This window comes from Cyprinodon tularosa, unplaced genomic scaffold (assembly GCF_016077235.1).
Source record: "Cyprinodon tularosa strain WSP-4 unplaced genomic scaffold, ASM1607723v1 ctg389, whole genome shotgun sequence".
Taxonomy (NCBI): Eukaryota; Metazoa; Chordata; class Actinopteri; order Cyprinodontiformes; family Cyprinodontidae; genus Cyprinodon; species Cyprinodon tularosa.
Window position 1 is genome coordinate 298,310 of NW_024039106.1, and position 25,785 is coordinate 324,094.

The window sequence follows — 25,785 nt, forward strand, 5'->3', positions numbered from 1 at the left end:
AGCTGTTTAAGTGTGCTTTGATACCACAGATACAGGAGTATTTATATATCATTTGTGTCTGAAACTCTTTATAGATTTTTTATTAATCCGATTAGAATAAGATAAAATATATAATTAACATTGCTAGAGGGCATATTGGACTTGTAAAAAGCCCCACACAGTTGTACTTTGGTAAATTGACTTTGTTGTTGTTTATTATAACTTTATAGAATGATAAGAAAGAGGGCAGCTATGTGATATGTTTAAGGCAAATGGCTAATAGTCTTAAGCAGACTCTAAAGGATTGGAGGTATGTTTTAATTGAGTTCCAGTTTGGTAGTATTAACAGGGTTTTGGTTTTTAATTGTTGTCGAGGAAAGTTGTAAAGTAAACTCGGTCAAGCAATTTCTATGAAGCAATAGAGAAATCCAGAGTAATCACCAGTCACAATGAAAGAAGACAGTCTGGGGACAATGACTAATGAGATTATTCAGTGCCTCAGAAGTTACATTTTCATCCCTCTCTTTCCTTCCTTTTCAAGTCTGATTTGTCACACATGGAGCTGATATGACTATTTCCACATTTAGCTCTGCATGACTTGGCCCCAGAATGTTGTCTTGGAAGCTAATGAGTGGCCGTCTACCCACAGGAACCATGGTGGTGCAAGTGGCAGCCACAGATGCAGATGACCCGACATATGGGAACAGTGCCCGGGTGATCTACAGCATCATTCATGGACAGCCATACTTCTCTGTGGAGCCCAAGACAGGTGGGTCTAATTTCATCCCGCCCACCTTCAGTTAGCACACATCACTACTACAGTATGATTGTCAGCCTGTGTATGTGTTTTGTGGCTTTTGATTGGATAGATATATTCACACATAAAGGAAATAAAAGCAAACAATACAAAAAGTAGAAAAGATGCTTTTTTCTGTGCTATTGGAATTTATAAAGGAAATAAAATTAAGTGACCTGGTCAAATATGAAACAGCAGTTGCATCATGAAGAGAACCTGGTGACAGTTTCAATGCTGTAATGCTCCCAGACATGTAGAATCAGGAGATCAGTGGAATAGAACATTTTTGACAACATGAAGCAGGTCCAAATATTTAAAAGTGCAACACATAATACCTTGATGTAAAGAGATAATAACAAATCAGAAGCTAACACTTTGATATCTGTCAGTCTGGAAAGGGAAGTGGCTTTTCTTATGCTGCTCATGCATTGTGGTTGTATAAATCACAGACTTCTTAGAGCTGCAAAGTGGTAGTAGATTGGAAAGCTTTGGGATGACATTCTTGCTTTGATTTAGAACTTCTGTTTTGTTATTTTATTTTTTTAATTGTTGTTTATTTGAGGACTGTAAGACATAAGGACTATAAGCACACCAATGCTTACCAATCCTCAAATCGTCTATGGGAATCAAACAGGCAGCTTATCGGTAGCAGGAAGAAAAAATAAAATGAACATCCTTTCATGGTCTATTTCTCTGATATCTTCTTCTTCTTTAAATTATTATCACTTGATGAAAGAATTTAGATTAATAGGAAAACTGTCATTTTTTTCTATAATAAGTTTGATTTATTTTATAATTGTTATTTTGCTTTATTTTGCTTAACACACTTCTTAGTCTTATCTGCACTTAAGACTGCAAAATATCACTATCATGCATGTATTCTATAAAAAAGTAATACAATTCCCTAGAGCCTTTATGAATGCATATTTCTTGGGTGGGAATACAAGATTTCCATTTCCTCTTCTCAAGTAGAGTTTGCACTGGCTTTGGGGCATAGACAACATGTCCAGAAAATATCTCACCAATTTTGACTAAATGCTTATACATGATGGTTATCTTGGAATTATCAGGGGTTGTTTAATTTTGTATATTAGAAATTACTACTGGGAAAAAAGTAGTTGATATGCTTGCTATTTTTTCCCTTAGATTACATGGAATCAACTTCCCCTAAATAAAACATTAAATGTCTTGTGTTAAATGTTAATTATGTGACCCAATGTGGTAAAAATAGCTAAAATGTTAACTGACTTTAGAAACTCAGAAGCTGATCGAATATCGGGTTAAATATCGGTGGGGTGGCCGATGTCCGATATTCAGTTTTAAGGCCGATACAGGCCGATACCGATAGGGGGCCGATTATATTGTGCGTCCCTAATGTTTACCATGATGCATGGCAAAAAATTTATAGTAAATATGAATAACCCATAGGGCCGGATTTATCAAGATCCAATTTTGCGTGCAGTAATTTGCGCTCGCAAAGTGGAATTTTGCGCGAGGGGCTGAACCATGGTTTGCGGGTGATTTAACAAGAGCGATTGCGTAACTGGTGGAAGGTGCAAAACTGTTGGAGACGCCCTATTTAAATGATGGTTTTGCGCGTTTTGTGGTTTGCGGCAAAGTAGTTTGTAGTCTGTACAAACTAGTGCATTAAGAAATTTAAATCTTACAGTGACCCCCAACAAAAATAAATAAATAAGTATATATATATATATATATATATATATATATATATATATATATATATATATATATATATATATATATATATATATATATATATATATATATATATTTATTTATTTATAAATTGGCAACCTTTATTCCCTAAGGTGGTATGTGCTGCAGTAAAAAAAAACAAACAAAAAAAAAACAGGTGTTTTGTATTGGCCTGTGACTGTGGATGAGATCCCCGCAGCATTTGGCACGTTGCTCCACAGGCGCAGGGGGAGAACCCCGACCCCGTCGGACAGCACTTCTGAAAAAACGAGATTGGGAGATCCCAGCTCTCGCTGCAACCGTACGCTGGAATGACCCAGATGCAAAAAAGTGCAATGTTGCAAGGAGTTTTGTGATATCTGTTATTGCGTGGGTCCTCCTTGTGGCTGGCTCCAAATCCATTCGGAGTTCCCCCAACAGCTCCAAAATGGCAATGCTGGATAAACGATATGTTTTGATGATCGTTTCCTCGTTCATTCCAAAAATATTCACACGGAGTGAAAAAATGCGTTCTCTGCGTCTCCTTGCTTCATTTCCATGTCTCCTTCTTGCGACAATAACCGCTGCCATGTGTGCGCAATTACGCATACAGACCATTTGCACCTTCTTTTGAAACGTGTTAAATATAGAGTCAGATACCGTTAGCAAAATTGCGTTCAAGTTTGATAAATCACTTTGCGAGTGCTAAATTAATATATTTACATGTTCTCCTCCCACAAGACGCACTTTAGCGTGTAAACGCCCCATATTGCATATTCATTGCAGAAAAAGTACTAAATGGATCACAGGCGCTATTTAGCACGTTTTAAAGATCAAATGCTTTTAGCACGCTGTTGATAGATCAGTTTGTACATTTTTTAGCGTGCGCAGTGAAATAGCTCACGTTTTAATACACGCAAACCTTTGATAAATCCGGCCCATAGTGTTTTATTAATTTATTAAAATAAATGCTGGATACATTTTCACTAAATTACATTTAAAAGCAATTTGTTTTTTTGGTAAACTTACCCACCATATAGTTAGTGCTTTAGCCCAAAGGTTTTATCCATTGATTTTATTAATGTGAAGTAGATTTCTTTTTATTCTTCTTATTATTATTTTTATTATACTCCCCTCATACTTGTTGTAATACTTGTCTGAATACTATATTCCTTCACTAAATAACAATCCTGTATCACCTTTGTATTCATGATGTACTGCACTGCAGAATTCTATAATCAATCCTTAGCTAAGCTGGGCAGCAAAAAGATTTGTTAAAAATGTATGTGTGACTAGACATTGCACATAGCACACACTACAAGGACAAACCTTACAAAGTTGCAAATTTAGTAGGATTAAGCTGTACAATAATTATTATCATGACAATTTAAGAATCAGAGGCAACTTCATAATCTACCAAGATATGGGCTTCCATTCAAATGGCAGGCCAGGCAATGATATATTTTATCAAAATAGGAGCCAAGAGGCCATTTTTAACTCAGGAGGGCAGGTGGTGTCATAGATTTCTGGTTGTTTGCAGGAACTAAAACATACAAGAGCAGGAGGCAACATGGTGAGCAGAATAAAACAGAAAGCTTAGCAAAAAAAAATCCAAACCAGGACAGAGAGTGTATGCTGAATAGAGAATGATCAAGAGGAGCAAAGGACATGAAGCAGATAAACAGAAGAAAGGAGAAAATTTACCTTATATACTGAAGAGCAGGTAAGAGTAATCAGGCAAGATGAGAAATGGATGAGTGGATTTAAGTGAGGGGGAAAAAATAACTATTCATAAGATCAGACAAAAAGAAAGGTGTATATATATCCAGCAAAGATTAAGAAATTCATGATGAAAAAAAACAAAACTTTAATTTATTAAGAATTTTATATACTATAACTAATATGGCAGAAAGTAGAAACTTAGAAAACCCAAGAAAGAAACTGAGACCCAAGGGAACCCTAAAATTTTAAAATATCTTATTAACATATCTTGGAGCAGCAAAAACTTGCATCTCAGATGTAGGAAATTATGGACATAAACAGAATAAATCAAAACAAAAACAAAGTAAACAAAAATAACTATTATTTTTGCTTTTAAAAATCTGTCTTCATAAGCAGTACTAAGAACACCATAACCAAAAACAAGCATCTTTGCAGTCTGCCAAAAACCAATACAGTAAACATTTAGAAGAAAGTTCTCTGGTTACATTTTTGTCATGCTAAATGGTTTTTGTCTTTGCCAGGTGTAAAACATAGTAAAGCAGAATGTTTGGCACATTCTTGCTTTGGGGATCGGAATTTTAGAGAACTCTTTATTTCCCTACTTGAAAATTATGCGTTTGTTTTTATTGGTCTATCTCAATGTTTGATGATGTGATCTAACTAAATGCAAAAAATGTTTAATTAAAATATAAAAGGATAATTCTTTGTTCTATCACATTCAGTTTTATAACCAGAAATCAATGTATAGGTTTACAAGAGAAGAACAAAGATTGTACAGTACTAAAAAAAAACATAATCAGATCTTAAGAATTGTTCATCTGAATAGGGTGATTTGAAATTTGAAAAAACTTCTAGTCCAAGACTACTAGATCGAGACCTTCAAGACCAGTCTCAAGACCATAACTGGTCTCAAGTCTTACACTGCAGTCTACGTATTATTACTGTAGACTGCAGTCTATTATCACTGGTGTTGAAAATCTAATCCTTTTTATTCAAGCTTATCCTAAATCTCGCAATTATTTTAACAACAGATTGGAAAAAATATCACTTTTAAAATGAGACAAGTCTGTGAGAAAAGGTGCAACATAATTTGTAAGGCAGTTTGTTGACTTCTGGTGTGTATTATTCTGAGAAACTGCAGCTGCAGTCCTTGCTACATCTTCATATCCGGCTCATTAGCCACTGCCCTGCCGAGGCTTTGCAAAACTCATGCAAAGCAGTCTTGCAAGGAAACAGAAAAATAGAGGACATTCCGTAATATTAGGCTTCATCCTCTGCCTAGAAGCAACACATTCACACATATTTTGGTATCTTTATTAATGTAGTTCCAGATCATGGACTTGGAAAACACTGCAGTGCAGGGGCACTTGTTTTCTATTTTTCACGCTCAGATGTAGAAATGAGAAAGATGCTTGACAAAATTAACTCTTCTAAAACCAATAATTTCCACAACAAACATTCAGTTTACATTACACTGTCAAGGAACAGAAAATCTCTAAAATACAAATAATGCGCATGACAACAAAGAAAAAAGCTTCATGGCGTATTTTCCTTTTGATTTTTTTTGAGTCAGAGAAGGAAAAGATGGGACAAAAATCCCTCTTGAAGAAGCTGAGGCGTGAAGAGCTGGGACACAATCACAGATATTATTTTCTTTTCCTAGACACCTTCAGTTGATGATTCTTCTTGCTGAAGCATTACTAATGTATTCCTAACAACAGATTTTGGGTTTATCAATAATACAATGATAAAGTTTGCTTCTGTTGGAAGTCCCTTCAACTGATTTAGAAACATTTCCTAACACTCTGCATATTAGCCCAGACCTGTAAGATGCTGCTGTCACATCTTTCCTATGCAGGGCTTGATCCTTCTTTTTTGTACATAGTAACATTAAAAACATTTTTTTTACATCAGTGTACTTAATTCGGAAGGCTTAACTGCTCTATTTTACATGCTTTTTCTATTCTACAGACTGTCAAGTTAAAATTACAATAATCAAATGTCATATGATGGCAGTTGAGTCAGTTACAGAGCAAAAAAAAAAACTGTTGTCAGGGCATAGTTTTGCAGCTGGGTGTCTGCAGATTCATCCTTAATGCACATATAGAGTAATAAAGTTTTTTATTTTTGTCACATCAATAACATTTTCTATCATTTGAGACAATCTCAGATGTCATTTGAGACTATATGTGTCATTATTCATTCCTTCTTTTATGGGTGTTACACATAAGGATTTTGTTTATTCAGAAAAGTGTTTTGACTGTTTCTGTGTCACTGTAAAACTAAATGAAGAGGCTGATTGAGATGAGGAGATATTTCACATTTCCTTTATTTTTTTGGTGGATATATGCTTTTCACCTATTCATTCAGTCCATCCATCAATCCATTCATCTTTTGTCTATTTTGGGTATCTATTGATTATTTTTACTAAAGAGAAGCCAAAGAAACTGTGGGGAATGGTGGCCTAGTGGTTGGAGCCCTGCGCTTGGGTCGCAGAGGTTCTGAGTTCAAGTTCCACGCATTCCCAGAGACTGACACTCTGGCTCCCTGAGCAAGACCCTTAACACCAGACTGCAACTTTATTGTCTAACAATTTCCCCATTGTGGGACAATAAAGGGATTTACATACATTTTCTTACAATTTAGTCTTCAAACTACCAGAACTAGCACATAAGGTCTGTCTGACATAATAATTTCTAAACAATTAATTTGATGTTATGATTCAACAAATATTCATTACTTTAGTAGCCTTTTTAGTAAACATATTTTCACTCCAAGTAATTTCTTGGATAAATATGTTTTTATGTTTACTTGATCATGACTCTCTGCCTGTGTTGTTGTGTCCAGGAAATTTTGAAGTTACTGCTATATTTGATTAAACTCATTAAAGACATGTAACGGAGTCCTCTAAACGATGATCTAGCAAAAATGTCTGAAACTGGCAGAGGTCTGATGAAAATTTGATCACTTGCCTCGAGCTGTTCGATGCTCTCTAACAAAGTTGTTTGAGAACACTTGCACCCATTGATGACTCTTGAATGAGATTTCATTAGATCAATATCAATTAGAGTGAGAGCAGACATTTACATAAATGATGTTCAAATAGCGTGTCTGCCCCATAAACCTCCCATTATTCTCATATCATGTTTTCTGGACTTTCGGCTCAATGACTGGAGCTCGTACTTTCACAGCCTTACTGAGGAGTTTCATTAAGCTAAGTGGATTCTTTGAATCCCCAAGGTTGATATTTGGAAAGCTTTAATGGGACATAATTACTTGCTTTGAGTGGTCTGTGTTCTTTCACAGTCAAGTGCAATGCTTACCAGCATTTAATATGTATTAAGTATATTTTCAACTGAGCATGCTGTACACTGTATGCTTCGAGATTCAAACACGTAAGATGAGAAGGCTACATGTTCACCCTTTAGTGTGGATGAAGATTGAGCTGACAGTGTGCCAAGTTATTGTTTACTTCTTACTTTTTAAAGGGGCACAATTAAAAAGTTCTGTCCTTTATGTACTTACTATTAATTTATGTGTCTGCATTGTTTTAATTAGTTTTTAAGTTATTTAATTATTTTTTATTCCAAAACAACTCATCCTTTTTTCATCTTGTAACAGTTTCACTGTATTTCACTGTCATTTTATGCGATAGAACAACTTATTGTGGTGTTTTATTTTGAAATGGAAGTATAAAGATATTTTAAATACGTATACAATTAAGAAATTTAATATTGGGCACATGCACTGATGTAAAAATCAATTCTGTAAAAATAAGTTGCCTTGTTGAAGATGAAATAGAAAGTCGACATATTTTTTAAAAAATTCTGTCACAATTATTGGCTATGTTTCAGATTAGTTTAACAAGTTACTACACAAAGTTTTTTCTTTTCATAATGGTAAATACATCTTTGGAAAATATACTAGCAATATGTGAAGCAGAAAATTACAAACAGACTCAAGAAGTCTTTGAATCAGCTTTTGTTAGTAACAGGGACATTTCACATTAATGTAAAGTCATACTGGCATGTTTTCATGCAAGAACATCCATTTAAATTAGATTAAAGTTCAAACTAATGAACTTCCATTAAGACAACCTGGCTTGGTTTTATCATAGGAGTCTCTATCAATGTGTGTGGCTGATATCCTCATGTGCAAGTGAAATGCACCTTTACAGTTTGTTTTTTTTTATACGCACACACATAAGCTACTATGCGCATGCATTTTGAATGTTTTATCTTTGCAGAATAAATACAGTGAGGCTGCTCACTGGTTTCTCATTCTTGCCTGATTACTCTAACCTACTCTTCATGCCTTTGCTTTTGAGCTTTTGTGTGGACCGAATACTGTATCCTCGTGTCACATTTTGTCACTGTTTGGATGGAACCAGCAGCATTTAAAGAGTTCTGACACTCTTCAACTAGCTGACGTAAATTCATGTGGTTCCTTGAGCTCTCAATAATTCCAAACATTGCAACTGAGAGGATAATGGAAAAAAAAAGAAATTCCTCTTCACTTTTGCAAATTTTGGTAGTAATTGACATTTTATGTACACTGATTCCTTCCCTGACTATATATTTCATTAGGAATATGTTTTAAATTGTAGTTATAATTGTACATTGTTTTAAAGTGTAGATGGAAATAAAGTTACAAAAATATCTTACAATATGGCAGCATTAAAATATATATGTGATGGGTAATGTTTGGCCGAGAATAGTTGAGCAAGGTTACTGATATTATTGTTGAGGGCAAATTGCACACAAACTGAATCGGACTGTTCTAGATACAACCGAAGCGCGCTAAGGTACTAGTGCATCAGCAGAGCTCTGCGAGTTTCAGTTCAAGCTCGGTTCTCAGATAACAAAGAGTGCATGAGCAGACAGTGTCATCTCCTTACAGTCAGCCCCTATAATCATGAAATTTTAGACATTCATAAAAATACTAGCTTTTCTACAATGTCCCACGATTTTCATTGATTAGAAGAGAAGCTATAGGTACATAAAAAGCAAATCAATAAAAAAAAGGGTAAGTTTAAAAGCAGCATGCACTAATAAAACTTTCAAGATGCATGTGGAGAAGAGTTGACATGAGTGTATTTTAAATAAAACTGCTTGCATGAGTATTTACTACGTGTTCCCTTTTGGCTGAATTCTGAACCTGACAGGTGAAACAACTTATTATATCTTAAGAGCAACTGTAATTGGTTTAACTTGGACCAGATGGGTCACCCCAAACTTTAACTGAAATGGAAAGTATTAAAAAAATTAAACCATAAAGAGAATGCTCAGGGACCCGAAGGGTCATTGAAATGTTAAATAAAAAGGGTGATATAAAAAGAAAATTTAAAAAGAATTTGTAAATGCAATGTGACAAGGTAATCAAGGTAATATAATTTTGTGAAACCAAACTGTCCACTTATGAGGCAGCACTGATTGACAATCTATTCCACACACTGTTGTGCAAATTGAATAGTCAACAGGTGGAAATTATTGGCAATTAAAAAGACAGACTCAATAAAGCAGTTGTTTTGCAGGTGGTGACCACAGACCACTTCTCAGTAGCTACTGTATGCATTCTGGCTGATGTTTTGGTCACTTTTGAATGTCAGTGATGCTTCCAAACACCCGGTAGCATGAGACGGATACTACAACCCACACAGTTGGCTCAGGTAGCGCACCTCATCCAGGATGGCACATCAGTGTGAGCTATGGCAAGAAAGTCTGTTGTGTCTGTCAGCATCGTGTCCAGTAGCCAGAGGCGCTACCAGGAGACAGGCCAGTAGGACAACAACCCAGCAGCAGGACTGTTACCTTCACCTTTGTGCAAGGAGGAGGATGATAAGCACTGCCAGAGCCCTGCAAAATGCCCTCCAGCAAACCAAAAATGTGCATGGGTCTACGTAAACTTTAAGAAACTTGCTCCATAAGGACGGTATGAGGGCCTGACGTCTGAAGGTGGGGTTTGTGCTCACATCCCAATACTGTGCAGAGCACTTGGCATTTGCCAGAGAACACCAGTATTGATAAATTCACAACTGTGTGCTCTTCATACTGAACACATGTGACAGACTTGACAGAGTTTAAAGACACAGTGCAGAGTGCTCTGCTGCATACAACATCCTTGAGCATGACCAGTTTTGCAGTGGTGTGTGTGGTGTGATGTGGCCTTTCTATATAGGGCCACACAGCCCTCTATGTGCTCACTAGAGGTAGCATGGCTGCCATTAGGTCCTCAGACCCCTTGTGAGACAACTTGCTGGTGTGGTTTGCCCTGGGTTCCTCCTAATGCAAGACATTGCTAGACCTCATGTGGCTGGTGTGTTTCAGCAGTTCCTGCAAGATGTAGTCATTGACTGTATGGACTAGTACGTCCATTTGCCACACCTGAATCTGATGGAGCACATCTGGGACATCATGTCTCAATCCATCCACCAATGTCACATCGCACCACAGATTGTCCAGGAGTTGGTGTGGGAGGAGATCCTTAGGAGACCATCTGCCACCTCATCAGGAGCATGAAACACGTTGTAGGGATGTCATAAAGGCACACAGAGGCCACATAAAGTACTGAGCCTCATTTTGACCTGTTTTAATTAAGGATATTACATCAAAGTTGGATCACCCTGTAGTGTGTTTTTCCACTTCATTCCAAATCTAGGCCTCTATTGGTTAATGAATATGATTTCCATTGATTTTCTTTTTATTATTTTGTTCTCAGCAATTTCAACTTCACACAGAACAAAATATTCAGTAAGAATATTTCATACCTGGATCAGACCAAAAAAAAAAAAACGACCCATATACAAGCAGTGTTGAGACTTATGCATTATTGGATAATGCATTACAGTAACTACATTACCTTTCCAGTAAAAAGCACTCCAATTTAGTTTGTAAAAGACATTAACACCTTATTCATTACTGTACTTTAAACAGATTAATTATCCATTACTTAACATGTATAAATAAGGAATAAACTTTCCTGGTGTAAGCGCATGTTAGAGCAAGATGCACATTTAAGCGCATGTGGCACACATAATAGCGATACACAATTTCTACACGAGCACAGAGGAGAGACAATGCCGCATAGCCACTAATTCAATTAAAGTATTTTTATAGTAAAAACCTCACTGAAGGATAAATGTTTCTTTATTTGCTCATTATGTGCCAGAACAAAGACTTCATAAACATCTGTTAGATGCTGTTATTTAAAGAAGTTCCACACATGATTTTAACCCTGATAGCTGGCTGCCTTTAATCAATAAATGCTGTTTACTTTCTCAGGACTATAATGATTTTACTTGCATGGTTTAAGTTATCATGCAACAATCCTGGGCTCATTCATTCCTATATATTTATACATGTATATATATATATATATATTTTTTTTTGTTAAATTACTTAAAACATATTTTTTCAAATTCATACCTAATTTTCACATCTACATAATTATTGCGCAACTCACTTGTCAAACCACACACACACCGAAATAGATTAGTTTTCAAAGTTTGCAGATGTCTAGACCTTTTAATTAATTATTTCATTAATGAATTTATAACAAGAACCTTATATTTCATAATTTAACCTCTGTTTATATTTAAGATTCCAATAACAAATTTTTTCAAACTATTTGGCATTTTAAAACATAAAAAGTAAATGCATAGTTACTTTTGCTAGTTAAAATTCCTTTCAGTGAGCTATAACTGAGTTGCTAAATCAGTTACTTTTTGGAGAAGTAACTACAACTTGATACTTTTTGAAAATAAGTTACCCAACAGTGTATACAAGCAGCTGAAATGAGCCTTCTCCATGGAGTGACCGGGTGCTCCATTATAGGGTTCTGGATGCCTCATAAAGGCCTCCCCCCTGGAGGTGTGCCAGCCACGACACACTGGGAGGGGCCCCAAGGAACAGGCCAGGAGATTCTGGAGGGACTATTTGTCCCCTTAGGCTCACCCCAGAAGAGTTAGAGGAGGTGCCATGGGGACAGGGAAGTCAGGGAGTCACTGCTGAGCCTGCTGCCCCTTCAACCTAGGCTGTAGATAAGCGGTAGACGACGAGTAAAATCAGTTCTGCCTGATGAATAGATGAATGGATGAATGAATGAATGAAGGGACTGATCAAACAAAAAGTAGATATGAATTACGGAATTTAATATATTCCCTAATGGATGAATGGATGAAAGATGCTAGATAATGTGACAAGGATGAATGTCTTCTTTTGAAAATGTTTCAACATACTGAATTTATTTTTTTTTTCTTATTTTTTTTTTATACACACTGCGTAGAAACACAAAATATAAATAACGTGGAACCCTTTTATTCTGCCCTGGAAACATTCTTACTAGATAATAGACATAGAAAAAAGATTTACATTTTGCTGGTTTAATCTTTTTTTTTTTTTTTTTTTTACTTTTTTATACACATGCTTTAGAAAACCATTCATTTATGTTTTAAGCATTTCTTTTTCCTATCACCACTTGTTGCTGTGGAATATAAGGCTCACATCAGCTGTGGGTATTAAAGGCAGTCAGCCAAGAAATTGATAGTGTAATTATTCTTAGTGTTCGGGGCAAAATACCGTGAGCTGATTACAATTCACTACAACAGAACTGCAAACTGTAGCACTGAAAACAACAAATGAACCATATCTAACATAGCTTAAAAAAAATTAAAGTAATTAAGTCTTGTAAAGGTAATTTGAAATCATGATAATAAAGTGACATTTTTCCTTTATCTAAAAAGATGTAGTTGCAATGATTTCTTTTTGAGTGAGTCACTAGGTGCTTGTCTAAAGAGTTATTTTTTTTCCCTTTAGTTCTGTTCACTGTTAACTGTGTCTTTTTCCAGACGTAGTCAATACTCTGCTCCTACAAGCTGGCTGTTTTTTGTGTGTGCTTGCTGTTAAGTCTGTAACATCCTGTTGCTTCATATATCTTTCAGAATACACCCCGGGGATGAGACACTGGCTTTTAGTCAGCAGCCCAGGATTGAGTGTTTTGCAATCAGTGTTTTGCCTCCATCTTTGTACGTTTCTAATTAGTCTCATTTGCAGTACAAGCCCGGACCACTGCCCCTGCTGACTTTGACAAAGTACTGAAGCCGGAATACATTTTAAACTCTGCGCTGCAATTCCGTGCTGCGATTAACTGGCTGAGGGCTGATGGCTTTGGGAGGAATTCATGTGACCCTGTGTTCTGCTGGTAGCATCATGTCTCTAACAAGTTACTCCATTGCTTAATCCTAAATTGAATCCACAAGGTGCCCTTGGGAAAAGAGCCTAATCCCAGAGAATTGCAATAACTTCCAAGTGGTGCATAATGGAAACTACAGTTTTAAGGCGCTTACTTAGGACTGTATATTGACTGATTACCTGTGGTTCAGTCTGAAGGTGAAGCAGAAATGGTAACACAGTCAAGGACTGTGCTCTAATTGATGACAGACCTCAAGGAGGTTTCTGAACAGCTGCCTCCAATGCCACGCAGCTCAGCAATATTGAAAAGTCCGTTAGAAACAATTATCCATGCACATTAGCACTGCTAACCATACACACACACATAAACCCCCAGTAAGCTGCAATAACAAGAAAGGAGTTCAGGTTGTAGGAAATGCCAGGTGCCTGAATGAGAGGATTAATTACATCCTGAGGGGAGTATTTAAAGATGTGACAAGGCAACGTGAGTATGACATCTGAATATGACAGGCACTCAGGTGGAAGAGGAGCCGTGGCGGACTGAGCTGTGTCTGCCCTCAGACCAAGAATCTAATTAAAACTGAAACAGGTCGCACGAAGGAAAAAATCATGCTTGATTCTTATGCGTATTACATCTCTGAAATTTTACACTCAGGTTTGATGACAATGTGTTTGTTTTGAATGATGACATGTTTTCTTTTTTTTATTGTTCCTTGAAACATATCCCACACTACAGACCATTTGGTTTTCTGTGTTTTTTACATAGCAGCCTACTGTACATGTTCTGTCTTATATACAGTCTTCTTGCTGTGGTTACTGAATTAACCCTGAGAACATCCTAAAGCGTAGATATACATTTATTGATCTCCTTCAGTTGTCACAGGTTATATAGAGCGGAGTCTTGTAACTGGGCTCTAACCCACTCTACCACACAAAAAACACAAAAAACAGGGGATATCTTATAATGTCACAAAAAATCAATCATATTGCCTAAAATTGTTTTGAATTTCTGGTGACTGTTTATTGTCTTCTTTGGAATGTTATAGCTCTAAAGATTTGATATTTTAGAAGTGGCAGCTTCTCACAGAAAGTCCAACTGTTGATAGCAGTGAAACAGTTCATCTAATTGAACCAAAGCACTTAACATGGCACTTAACATGGTACTTATAAGTACATGCAAAGTACGTAAAAGCTAATGAATCCTAGTGATGATGACAACGCAGAAAGGTTAATGTTCATCTGGTTGTGTTTATTGAGCAGAGGGCAGAGCTTTTAGTGTAAGGGTTTAAGTAATAGTGTGCTTAAGGCCTGTCGTTTTGTGTTCAACATTTTATACCAACCATATTTTTGTTTATCTAAGCAACATGTTAAAGAGTTTAGAAAAGAATCAGGAATACACCATCTGGCAAGTAACCGATTGAATGTCACTTCTATTTTGCATGCCCCCAAGACCAAATGAATATAAACAAACAGGCTGTTGGTATTGAGCTACAATAAAAAAAAAATAAAAAAAAAATCAGTTTAACGATTATTATAAATCTGGCAAACTAGTATTATAAATAGACTTATTGTGGGACAGTTATTTCCAAAAATATAGTCCATGTTTTGGTGTGCTGAGAAAACAGAAAGGTGGTTTTGAGATTTTTATATATATAAAACAAACAAAAACACTCTTCCCCACCCACCTCGGGCAGTCTCTCTTTTTCCTCCAAGCACGGGTCCTCTACCAGAGGCCTGGGAGCTTGAGGGTCCTTCTGTATCTGGAAGTCTCACAGGATCTTGGCTTGGTCATTCTCTAATGTCTTTGGAGGTGTTTCGCACTTTGACATTGGGGTTTCCAGCTCATACTCTCCACAGATGTTCCTGTATACTATTCCATCCACTTGGTTATGGCGCTCCATGTAAGCTTTCTCTGCCAGCATCTTACACCCTGCAGTTATATACTGGATTACCTCAGGGGCCTCTTTGCACAGTCTACACCTGGGGTCTGGTATTGTGTGGTATATCTGGGCCTCTATTGCTCTGGTGCTCAGGACCTGTTCCTGTGAAGCCATGATGGGTTCATCTGTGCTGTCCTTCAGTCTAGCTCTGTCTAGCCATTGGTAAGATTTCCTAATATCCCCCACTTTAATTATGTTTTGGTGGTACATCCCGTGTAAGGTCCTCCCATAATGGAACCTCCAACACCTCATCTTCTGTTCGCCATTGTCTGAGACCTTCACTTAGCACACCATCTATTGGAGCCTTGTCGTTGATGTAGTTATGGATCTTACATGTTTCATTCTGGATAGTGCTTCTCACACTCACTGGTCCTCTTCCTTACAACTAGCGTACAGTCTTAGGGCCAGCTTATTATTCCTGCAGGGTATCTGATTACTCATAGAGCGTTGCTATTTATTGCCCATGACTGGTTCTTGTCATTGAGCTGGCCTCTTAGGACCTGTCTTTTTTCGTTGGAGGTATGTGGTTCTAGCTGCTTTCCTTGTCACCTCTGTTTGGTTGACATCTGCTTGTAACATTCCAAGGTACTTGTAACTGTCCTCAATGTCTGAGGGAGTGACACCCCTCTTTGTTTTTATATATGTATATATATATATATACACATATATATTAATGAGAGAGAGAGAGAGAGAGAGAGAGAGAGAGAGCTTTTGTTGCTAACTGTTGTGTGTGCTCTACCAAGCCCATATACTATATAGCATACAAAATTACACAGACACACACTTTCACCAGAAGACAATGTAGAGAGGACAATTTGCCTCGCATTCATGCTTTAGGACTGTGGAAGGAAACCAGATCCCCCAGGTAGAAGTCATGCACTGGGAGAACATGTAAAATCCATTCAGAAAGTGTCATGATTTTATCTAAGGCTCGGACCCATTGGCAGTTAAGCCAAACAGAGAGAGACACAGAGTAAAAGTTTAACAGGTTTTATTGAAATGTTTCTTGAGTTTGATGCAGAGTTCCTCCGAACTCTGCTCAGCCGGAAACTGGAAGGCGAGGGGAAGACAGACTGTTAGATTCAGGCTCAGTGGGAAATTTGAGTTGTTAATCTTGAAGGAGAGGATGTGTTGCCATTCACGTTTCCAGAGAAGTGGAGACTCTTTGACTCCAGTCTGTGTGTTGGTCTTTTAGAGTTTGTCTGATTCGGTGGAGGGCGGAACAGGGTTTACCCAGGACTGGGACGGTGTGGAATGATGGAGCCGCTGGTTGCAACTCAGTTTTCCTATGGTACTTGAACGGGTCGTGGTGAAGATGATTTCCTTACTCAGAGACTGATCTCAGCGTCTTCAAAGTTGGGTGGATCCAAACCTCCTGTTTGGAATCCGTCGCTCAGTGTAAGACTCAGTAGATCCCACTTGGGAGAGGCGGTCCGGAACGGTCCAGTTTGCAGGAAGGCTTCCTGCCGAAAGGCAAAAACAAACAGAGTTGAATCTCAGGGAGACAAGCACTAAGTCAAACTCAATGTGATCTCAGCTTGGCTAGAGTACAAAAACTCGAAATGCAAAAACTCAGATTAGGCTCAGAATAAACAAGGTTTGGCCTGACTACCTCAAACTGGCAAACACTCTGTCGTCGAGGTAGTGGCAACAAGCAGCTTAAGAGCAGTCCGGTGATGAGGTAACTGTTCGCAGGTGTGTGAGGAGGCGGACCGGAACCAGGCACCTCCTGGTGGTGGAAGGGAGAACACAAAGACAAGACAAACAGACAAACAAAAACTGGAGTCCTGACAGAAAGACCCTGGGCCAAAAATCAAAACCCAGGACCTTCTTGCTGCAAGGCAATAGTGCTACATCTGTACAGCCCATTCAGCAACATGCCATTGCTTAATAAAAGGCAACAAATACACCAGCAATCACTACACTTAATAAACACCACCTGTTTTTGAAATGGTCCTATACCAACTGAGTCAATGTTGAACATTTTAATGTCAATTTATTAGAGACTTTCCAATTAAGAAGAGTAATTTAGTTCTCAAATTCCTATTACATCTCTCAGCTAATAGAGCTGCCACCCAGGTAAAACATGTTATGGTGTGATCTTTTCATCATTCTGACATCGCACTTTTTGTATTTGTACAATAACATGCCATTAGAGCTATTTTTTCAGGAGAAGAAAATATTACATTATTAAAATATAAACATGTCATGTTATAACAAAAAAGCAATATGTTTTTCAAACATTTATTGTGCCAAAATCAACAATTTTTTTAGAAACATATTTTTTTGCTATATTGTAGAATGTAAAACATTTCACTTTCAGAAACATCATCAATCGATGCATGTACACACACTGAAAGAGCTGCAGTTTGTCATGGGAGTTAACGTCAGCCAAATAAGTTTAGGGTTTTTTTGCCGAATTTTGTCTTGCATTGGTCCAAATATATCCATTAATGTCTAACAGCACTTTGTGTAACAACATAATTGGCCTGAATGCAAGGCTGTGAAGTTTGTATCAATGGTGCTTCCCATACCCCTCCTGGTAATTAATGGAAAATGCTGCCACCTCAATTGGATTAGACTCCTTTTTCCTCTTGTATAGCTGCAAGCACTTTGAGTTCCCTCTCTGTGTATTCAAGAATATCAAAACACTATCCAAGCTGCTGAACAAGAGCAAACTATGTCCATACCTCAAACCAAGCATTAAATAGGGGGTAATCAGTTTTGATGAATATAAAGTTTTCTCAGTAGCTTATCTGCACCTTTTCGAACTTCATAACATAAGGTAAATATATAATCATGAGTTAATAATAGTTTGTTTTGTGTTTAAATGTAAAAACATTACAGTTTTTAATATATTTTTGCAATTGGTTAAGTATACTATTAAAGGCACACCGTGGATTTTGTGACCTAAAGAGTTGACACATACAGTATAAGTCATTTTAAATGAGTCCTCACACAAATATACAGTGCTTGAATCTATCAATAATACAAGCAGGGCTCCCCTCTTCAAATACCGCCTATGCAAATTGGGAGAAGATGCACCGTCATTGGCTAGGTCATGTGATCTGGATGAACATATTGCTTTACAGCAACAGGCTCTAACATAGTCATGGAGCTAAGGCTTTTGCTCTATAATTTTGCCGCCTGCTCGACTACTGCTTATGCCTGAGGCAAGGAAAAAGTTTAAACCTGTTAAACTAAAGGCTAAAAAGAGAAAATGTGAAATGGATCTTGTGCAAGGAAAAACAAGAATCGATCCTGGAAAAGAGTTTGCTTGTTAAAACAGGCTAAAAGAAGAAGCTGTATGTAAATACGATTCTCTTTTTTAACTTAATTATTAGACTGATAAGTTCACACTTTGCTCCTAGTATACAGTCATATATCTTTGTTATATTTTCAATATTTAGTAGAAGCAAAATACGTGCAGTTACAGGTCTAGCGCCCCTAGTGGCTAAAAGTTACACAGTGTGCCTTTAAGTTACTACAGTATAATATTAACATCATAAGACCGTTAGTTTTCTTTTGTTTCAAGGTAATACTTTATGTATGACAGTATGAAAAGTGTATTTTTAGAGCAGTAGATTTTTTATGTTAATTTCATTTTTGCCCCAGTGGAATCTCTAATCTTCTGAACATTTAAAGAACAATTCAAACCTTCTGGGAGTCTTACTTCTGCCCACATATATTATATGAAAAATTACATCTATTTTGTTGTAACCATTTTGGGCACACAAAGCTATCTCCCATTTGACCCATTTATGCATTAATCCATTCATAGACCAATTGTCATGGATCCATCCATGGATCGTAGTACCATCAAGGCTCACTAATAGATGGACTCTGACCCAAATATTCCTTAAAAGTTGAAAATAAAGAATTGTTTACAATTTAAAGACAATGTTAAAAGTGCCTTCTACTATATCTCTTCCTTTGCCTTCCTCTCATTTTCTTTGTTTCCCTTCATTCCTCTCCTTTCTGCCCTAAGCATTTTTTTTTTTGGTTTTTGAATTATCTTCCTGACAACTGGTTATAGATGACACCCCTTCTCTAGACAAATAAAAAGGGTAATCATCCAAAAATGAATTACTTGGGATACTTCTTGTGGTATCCCAAGCAAAATGTACGATCCATGTGAATTAAATGAATAATTAAGAAAACATGCTTGTTCAGTATACACCCATATTCAATAAGTTAGAACCTTACTAAAAGTGTCTTTCATTTGAGTAACCCAAGTGAAAAAGTGAAACACTGGTAAAGGTGTGTATACGTATGTAGAAATATGTATGCATATACATTGACATCAGGTAATGACTGTGCTGCTTTTTACAATTGTTTCATCACTGCTAGAGGAGATGCTCTGCTGATTTAACATCAGTCACAGTTGCAGGTCAAATGTTACAATGGGCAGACTTTGATTTGTTTAGGAAGGGGCTGTTATTTCTACTCCAACTTTTTTTGTTCCATCTTTTTCCTTTACATAGCAATACATCTATGATAGGTTTTTCACATAACAAAAATATTTGGCCTAATGTCCTAAGTAAACCTCTTTCTTGGAAAAATCTCTTTGATATTTTGAGCTTATAACAATTCCATCTTTTCCACCTTCATCCATCATCCATCATCCATCATCCATCCATCCATCCATCCATTCATCCATCCATCCATCCATTCATCCATCCATCCATCCATCCATCCATCCATCCATCCATCCATCCATCCATCCATCCATCCATCCATCCATCCATCCATCCGTTTATAACTAACTCTAAAGTTAACATTTGTAATCTAATAATAAGAAACACAAACAATAAACCACTTTTCTAAATTATGATGTTACTAAAGCAAGGGTTCTATAGAACCCTGGCTATCATGATGGTCCAAAACCAAGGCCTTTTCAGCCGTGGTATCATGTGGCTCTTTTATTCTTGTGGATCCCTTGGTGGCTATAGTTACTTGTGATTAAAGTGCAAGGCTTGAATGTCACTCAGTAATAAACTACCTCAGCTGTAGGTTTTATTCCCTGTTTGTATTATCGTTTTTTTGTGTGCCTGTTGAAAAACTCTATTCCTTGTAAGTGGACCGCCCGAGGGCTCCGCAAATCACATACTGCACCCTTCATGTTTAAGTGTACATCACCTTCATCAGGAGATCTCATAGCTGCACCCCGAGCCAGAGGGCTTCTCTAAAGCCAGTGCTTCTATTTTCCTCCCCTCACAAGACAAATGTCAAGTATCCAGGCTTTAGGAGGGAGTGCGGCCCACCCGTCTGCCGCCAGTGGTTTGGAGACAGCTAGATGAATGCGCAGCTACAATGCGTCTGGCTTGCACCAGAGGCAAAGAGTCACGGTGCAATGAGGAGGCCGTGCTGTGATAACGACAGAAGGGTTTTAATCATCACCACTCCCCAGGAATGACACCAGCTCTGCACGGGGTAACGGAGACAGAGAGCGAGGTGGGGTGGTGTGGAGGGTGGGAGCGAGGGGAGGGTGGCTGACACCCAGCAGACAAACAAGCAGCTTGCAACATCCCCAAGTGGATTAGAACTGTTGCTTGGTGAGAAGCGTTTGTTTCTCCTAGAAAGCCATCAAGTGAAACATGGTATTCTTTTAATTGTATTTAGTTGATTATTAAAAATTACAGATAAAACAAACAAAAAAATAATAAAACATTACATACCATTAGATTTCAGGTCTGATTGTACAGTGCAGTAATTTTAATCTAATCTTATCAGGGCACCTTCTATCTTCTGTAGCCTATAAGTCCAACACAAGTCTTGTAGCAAAAAAACTGTAACGACTCAGAACAGAGAGTCAGTATTCTGACTGAACGTTTGCAGATCTGCAGCAGCATTGGCTAGGGCACCTGAGACCGGTAACTCTGGAGAGAGGAAACACAGGTTACTAACCACGAAAACCTGATGGAGGATGATCTGAACGCATTAGTCACTAACCTGGTTTAGAGTACAATCAGTGCCCAGAGAACGAGGTTGATGCCATCCTGTCAGCTGGCACGAACAGCTGTTGCCACTAGTGATGGGACTAACGGCGTTGAAAGTAACGGCGTTACGAGTAACAAGTAATCTAACTAATTACTTTGACTGTAACTATAACGCAGTTACCATTGCAGACACCCCGTTACTGCACGTTACTCAGGTTGCACAATGAACCTTTTTTCATGATAGGACTCGTGCGCGCCTTGTCATGAGAGAGGGAAGGATGAGAATGGCTGATGTATAGTGAGATTCCGTCTGTTGGGTAGGTGGGTGTTTCTGCTGGTGGGTGTTAACGCACAGCACACACAGAGAGATGGAGAGTCCAGCAGCAAAACAGCGTTTTTCAGATGGAAATACCGGTGTTACGCCGAGCTGCGTTTCCCCATCACATACGGTTTCCCCTGCATCTCCGCACAGCGCAGGCGGCACGATTCACCGCGCAAGCGACAGGAAACACGCACGCTCGCTAAAGGCGCGCAACAGTCGCCCTGTGCTCGCGTCACAGGAGAACTATGGAGAGCGTGAACGATCAAATGATAGCCTATATGGAGAAAGGGAGAAATCTGGATGGATGGATGGATGGATGGATGGATGGATGGATGGATGGATGGATGGATGGATGGATGGATGGATGGATGGATGGATGGATGGATGGATGGAGGGATGGATGCTCTGCCTTTTCAACCTACTGTATTTTTTATTTTAAACATTATTTGATGGCCTTTGTGGCAGGGATGAAGATCCATATCGTATGTCACACACAGAGTATACATCTAGATAGATAGATAGATAGATAGATAGATAGATAGATAGATAGATAGATGTTGCAGTATCTCTAACAACCCAAACACACAGGATTTCAGAATTAGACATCCCCAGTTATTAATTTCATATACTCACCAGATCTGAATGCCCTGTTAAAAAACTTCACATGGCATTCCCCCCTGATGTCATTTACGTTGAGTTGCAATAAATGCAAAACTCTCTGCAGGTTCTTGTCTTTGTCGTCCGCTCTATTCAGCTGGCTTTGGAAACACACGGCGAGAAGGTGGGGGCTGGGTGGTGAGGGTTAGGGGGGCGAGAAATGCAAAAGTAACGCAATAGTTACTTTTACTAGTAACTAGTTACTTTTATTGTAGAGTAACTCAGTTAGTAACTCAGCTACTTTTCGGGAGAAGTAACTAGTAACTATAACTAATTACTTTTTCAAAGTAACGTGCCCAACACTGGTTGCCACACAGAGAGTTCCAGACGCTGCAGCCTTGAAGGACACAGAACTAACAGGAGATCAGATCCGAACAGACGAAGGAAGGCAGGATAATCCACAGGGCGAAGTCAAGAGGCGGATTAAGGTTCAGTCCACAGTAGAATCCAAAAGACAGGAGAATCTGAAGACAGGTCAGGCAAACAGATCAGAAGAGGGACAGGCATGCTCAGAGGTACGAAGACAGTAACAGGTCAGGATCAGGTAGTCAGATCATAACAAAAGCTATTATTGCATTTGTTTTCTTTTTAATAAATGTCAGATTCAGTTGGTACTTAACTAAATCTTTGCTTTAGATTAATGTATTAACTTGCAGTGAGCTATGAAACTCCCCAGCTCCTCCAGTGTTGCCTTGGGTCTCCTTGTTTGTGTATAAAGATTACATGTTTTGGTAGACCTTTAGTTTGGCCTGACTGTTTCTACAGTAGTTTCACTTAAGTTTGGAATGCCATTTAATGGATTGGACTTGCTGGAGAAATTTTTATATAGGGGTATCAGAGTAAACAGAGCTGAATAGAATATTGCAAACCATTTATCATATTTTTTATTTTACAATTTCAGAGTCACATGATGTCCATAGAAATGAGTCCTAATTTAATGGTAAACTCTTTAAATGTAGAAAAAAAATCTTAAGGTGAGGAAAAGTATTTTATATACAAATTTAGTAAAAAATTTACACAGAGGTCTTGCACCTGGTAAACTGACATGGAATGTAGCAAAAAGGAAAGCTGTGGGTGAGGAATAAAACAAGCAGGCAAACAATAGAAAGCAGAAGTCAGTTTAAAAACAGGCAGGGTGGAGAGCCAGAAGAGCATACTGTATATTATGAAATACGGAGCAGCTGTGGCAAGGAAAAAGCAGACCAAATTAAGTATGATGGCTAATATACATATCATTCAGACTGAGAAATCCACAAAAATATCATACATTCTTATAGGGATATAACTTAAGATGAATAAAGAATCCTAAAACACAAAACTATTAAGGAAATTGCCTGATAATAAAAAGTAAAAATAAAACATAAAGCAAGGCAAAAAAAACAATCTTCATCGACATGGATCAGGATCAAAACACACTGTGGCTGTAACATAAAAGGATTTAGAAAATATTAAAGAATAATAATTAATTTGCAAGGCACTGTTTTTCCCCTATGGTGACAAAACATATTTCTCACTTTTCCAGCTTCACATGCTGAATATATTTTTATTTCCTTAGCAGTTATGATAATCCGACCATTACCCAACATCCTCCTCAGTTTTACTTGATGATCTTTTCAAGTCTACATATGCATGCCTTATGGTTATAGAGAAAGACTAAAAAATATAAAAAAAAAAACTTTTTTGTGGATCTTTGTGATATTTTCGTGACTTGGCAGGATTCAGATCACTTATCTCATGGAAGTTAGTCACCAGGGGAGCGGACAATGATGCAAGTTGTGTTCTTAATTTGGTTAAACCGCGCACATATTTTAGAGATGCATATCGTAATGCGATGCATAAAAATAGCAAATGGTTAACTATTTAGGCATTAGCTTAAAATAAAAGAAGCACGTTATATAGAAGAGAAATGCATTTATTCCCTTCTGCACTGTATGTTTCACAGTTTAATAAATGGCATGTTTTGCAGAACCAAGTAAGGATTATTGTGTTATTGACCCATATCATCCCAGTGTGAGCCCACAAGCTCTGGCTTTAGAGAAAAATAAGTGGACAGCGCTCTATAATTTAATTAACTCAGCCATTTACTTAAAAAAAAAAAAAAGCCAGTATGGTTGTCAGGTGGCGGGACTGTAATGACATCATTAAAGAAAAGTAGCAAAAAGAAAATGAAATACATAATGGATTTTTTTTTTTTTTACAGTCATGGAAAATGGTTAAAAAGAGGCTCCATTCCTGGATCATCATCTCTCTGAGCAAATAACAAATGGAAGAGGCTCTTATATGTCTGCATATTAGGATCAGTGAATTGAAAAAAGGGGCATTAATCCACACATTCTATGCCAAGGAATTACACTTAACCTCTGGTGTAGTTCTTTTCTGTCCCATTTAAATATTATTTTCCATTAAATATTTATTTCTTACATAAATAAGATATTATGAAAACTTTTTGACAATTTTTTAATACAACTAATATCAAAATTGGTTTGAGATCAGATATAGAAATGTGACCAAAAAGAGACATTAAATCTACAAGAAGTGCAAAAAAAACTATTTTTAATTCCATTGCAGCTATTAAATAGAAGATTATAGAAAAATCATTTGCATGTAGTTATCTAAAAGCTATGATCCAGAGTGTGTTAACTTTATATTGTTATTTTATTACATATCTGTAGTAGAAAATACCCTCATAGTTTTCACATAAATGTATAAATTTTTGCTTAGGTATTAAAAATGTATTTAATTTTACAGAACGCTATCTTGGAATTTCCAAAATTTTCTTTGGAGTTTTACCGTACAGCATTATGATTTCTTGTTTTTTCATTATTATTATTTACTAGTGATGGGTTAGGGAAGGATAGTTCAAGTGTATCCCATTTTATATTAAGCCCGTGCAAAAAACATTGGTGTCCACATAAAAGGTCTCTTTTTTATATTAATTAAAAAGAAACAGAATCTGACTAAGAAAACAGCAATTAATTATGGTTTATTGAATGTAAATATCCTTAACTAACCTCAAAATAATTATTATAAAATATATGTTTTCTTTTTAATTGGCATCAAATGTCCTACATTGTACATCTGCTGTTATACTAAAAACAGAAACTGGCTAGTTTTGAACAGTAGCTTTAATCTTAACAAAGAAGTATTTTATCAACTTTTACAGCAGGAATCCATCCACTAACCTTTTGACTAAAGCAAACTTATGATTTATCCAAAGTGTTATTTATTAACAAGAAGAAAAAAAAGAAAAGTTAGAAAAACTTTAAGTCTTTAAAACTAGATAATTAGCTGCTAAAATTAACTGGCATAAAAAAAACAAAAATCTAATTACCTCAAAAGATTTGAATTGGTTGTATTTATTTTCATAACTGTGAAATAGTTTTAATTTAGCTATAATCTTTAAAGAATAGAAGCTAAATTAGTAAGAAAGATAAGTCTTATTTGAACAGATGTCTTTATTCCACAGCCTTTGGAAACTCAGCAAGATAAATAAGTTAAGTAGTTGTTAGCAATCTTTTCCCTGTTTTTGACTTAATTTTGATTCTCT

The 25,785-nt window shown here is 37.1% G+C and overlaps 1 protein-coding gene across 1 annotated transcript in view; it reads left to right on the plus strand.

Moving 5' to 3' along the window:
* cdh7a (cadherin 7a) overlaps positions 1-25,785 on the plus strand; it is a 219,914-nt gene that overhangs the window by 117,813 nt on the left and 76,316 nt on the right. The window contains exon 4 of the mRNA XM_038297491.1: positions 629-748. Coding sequence (XP_038153419.1) covers positions 629-748 — 120 coding nt within the window. The remainder of the gene's footprint in view (positions 1-628; positions 749-25,785) is intronic.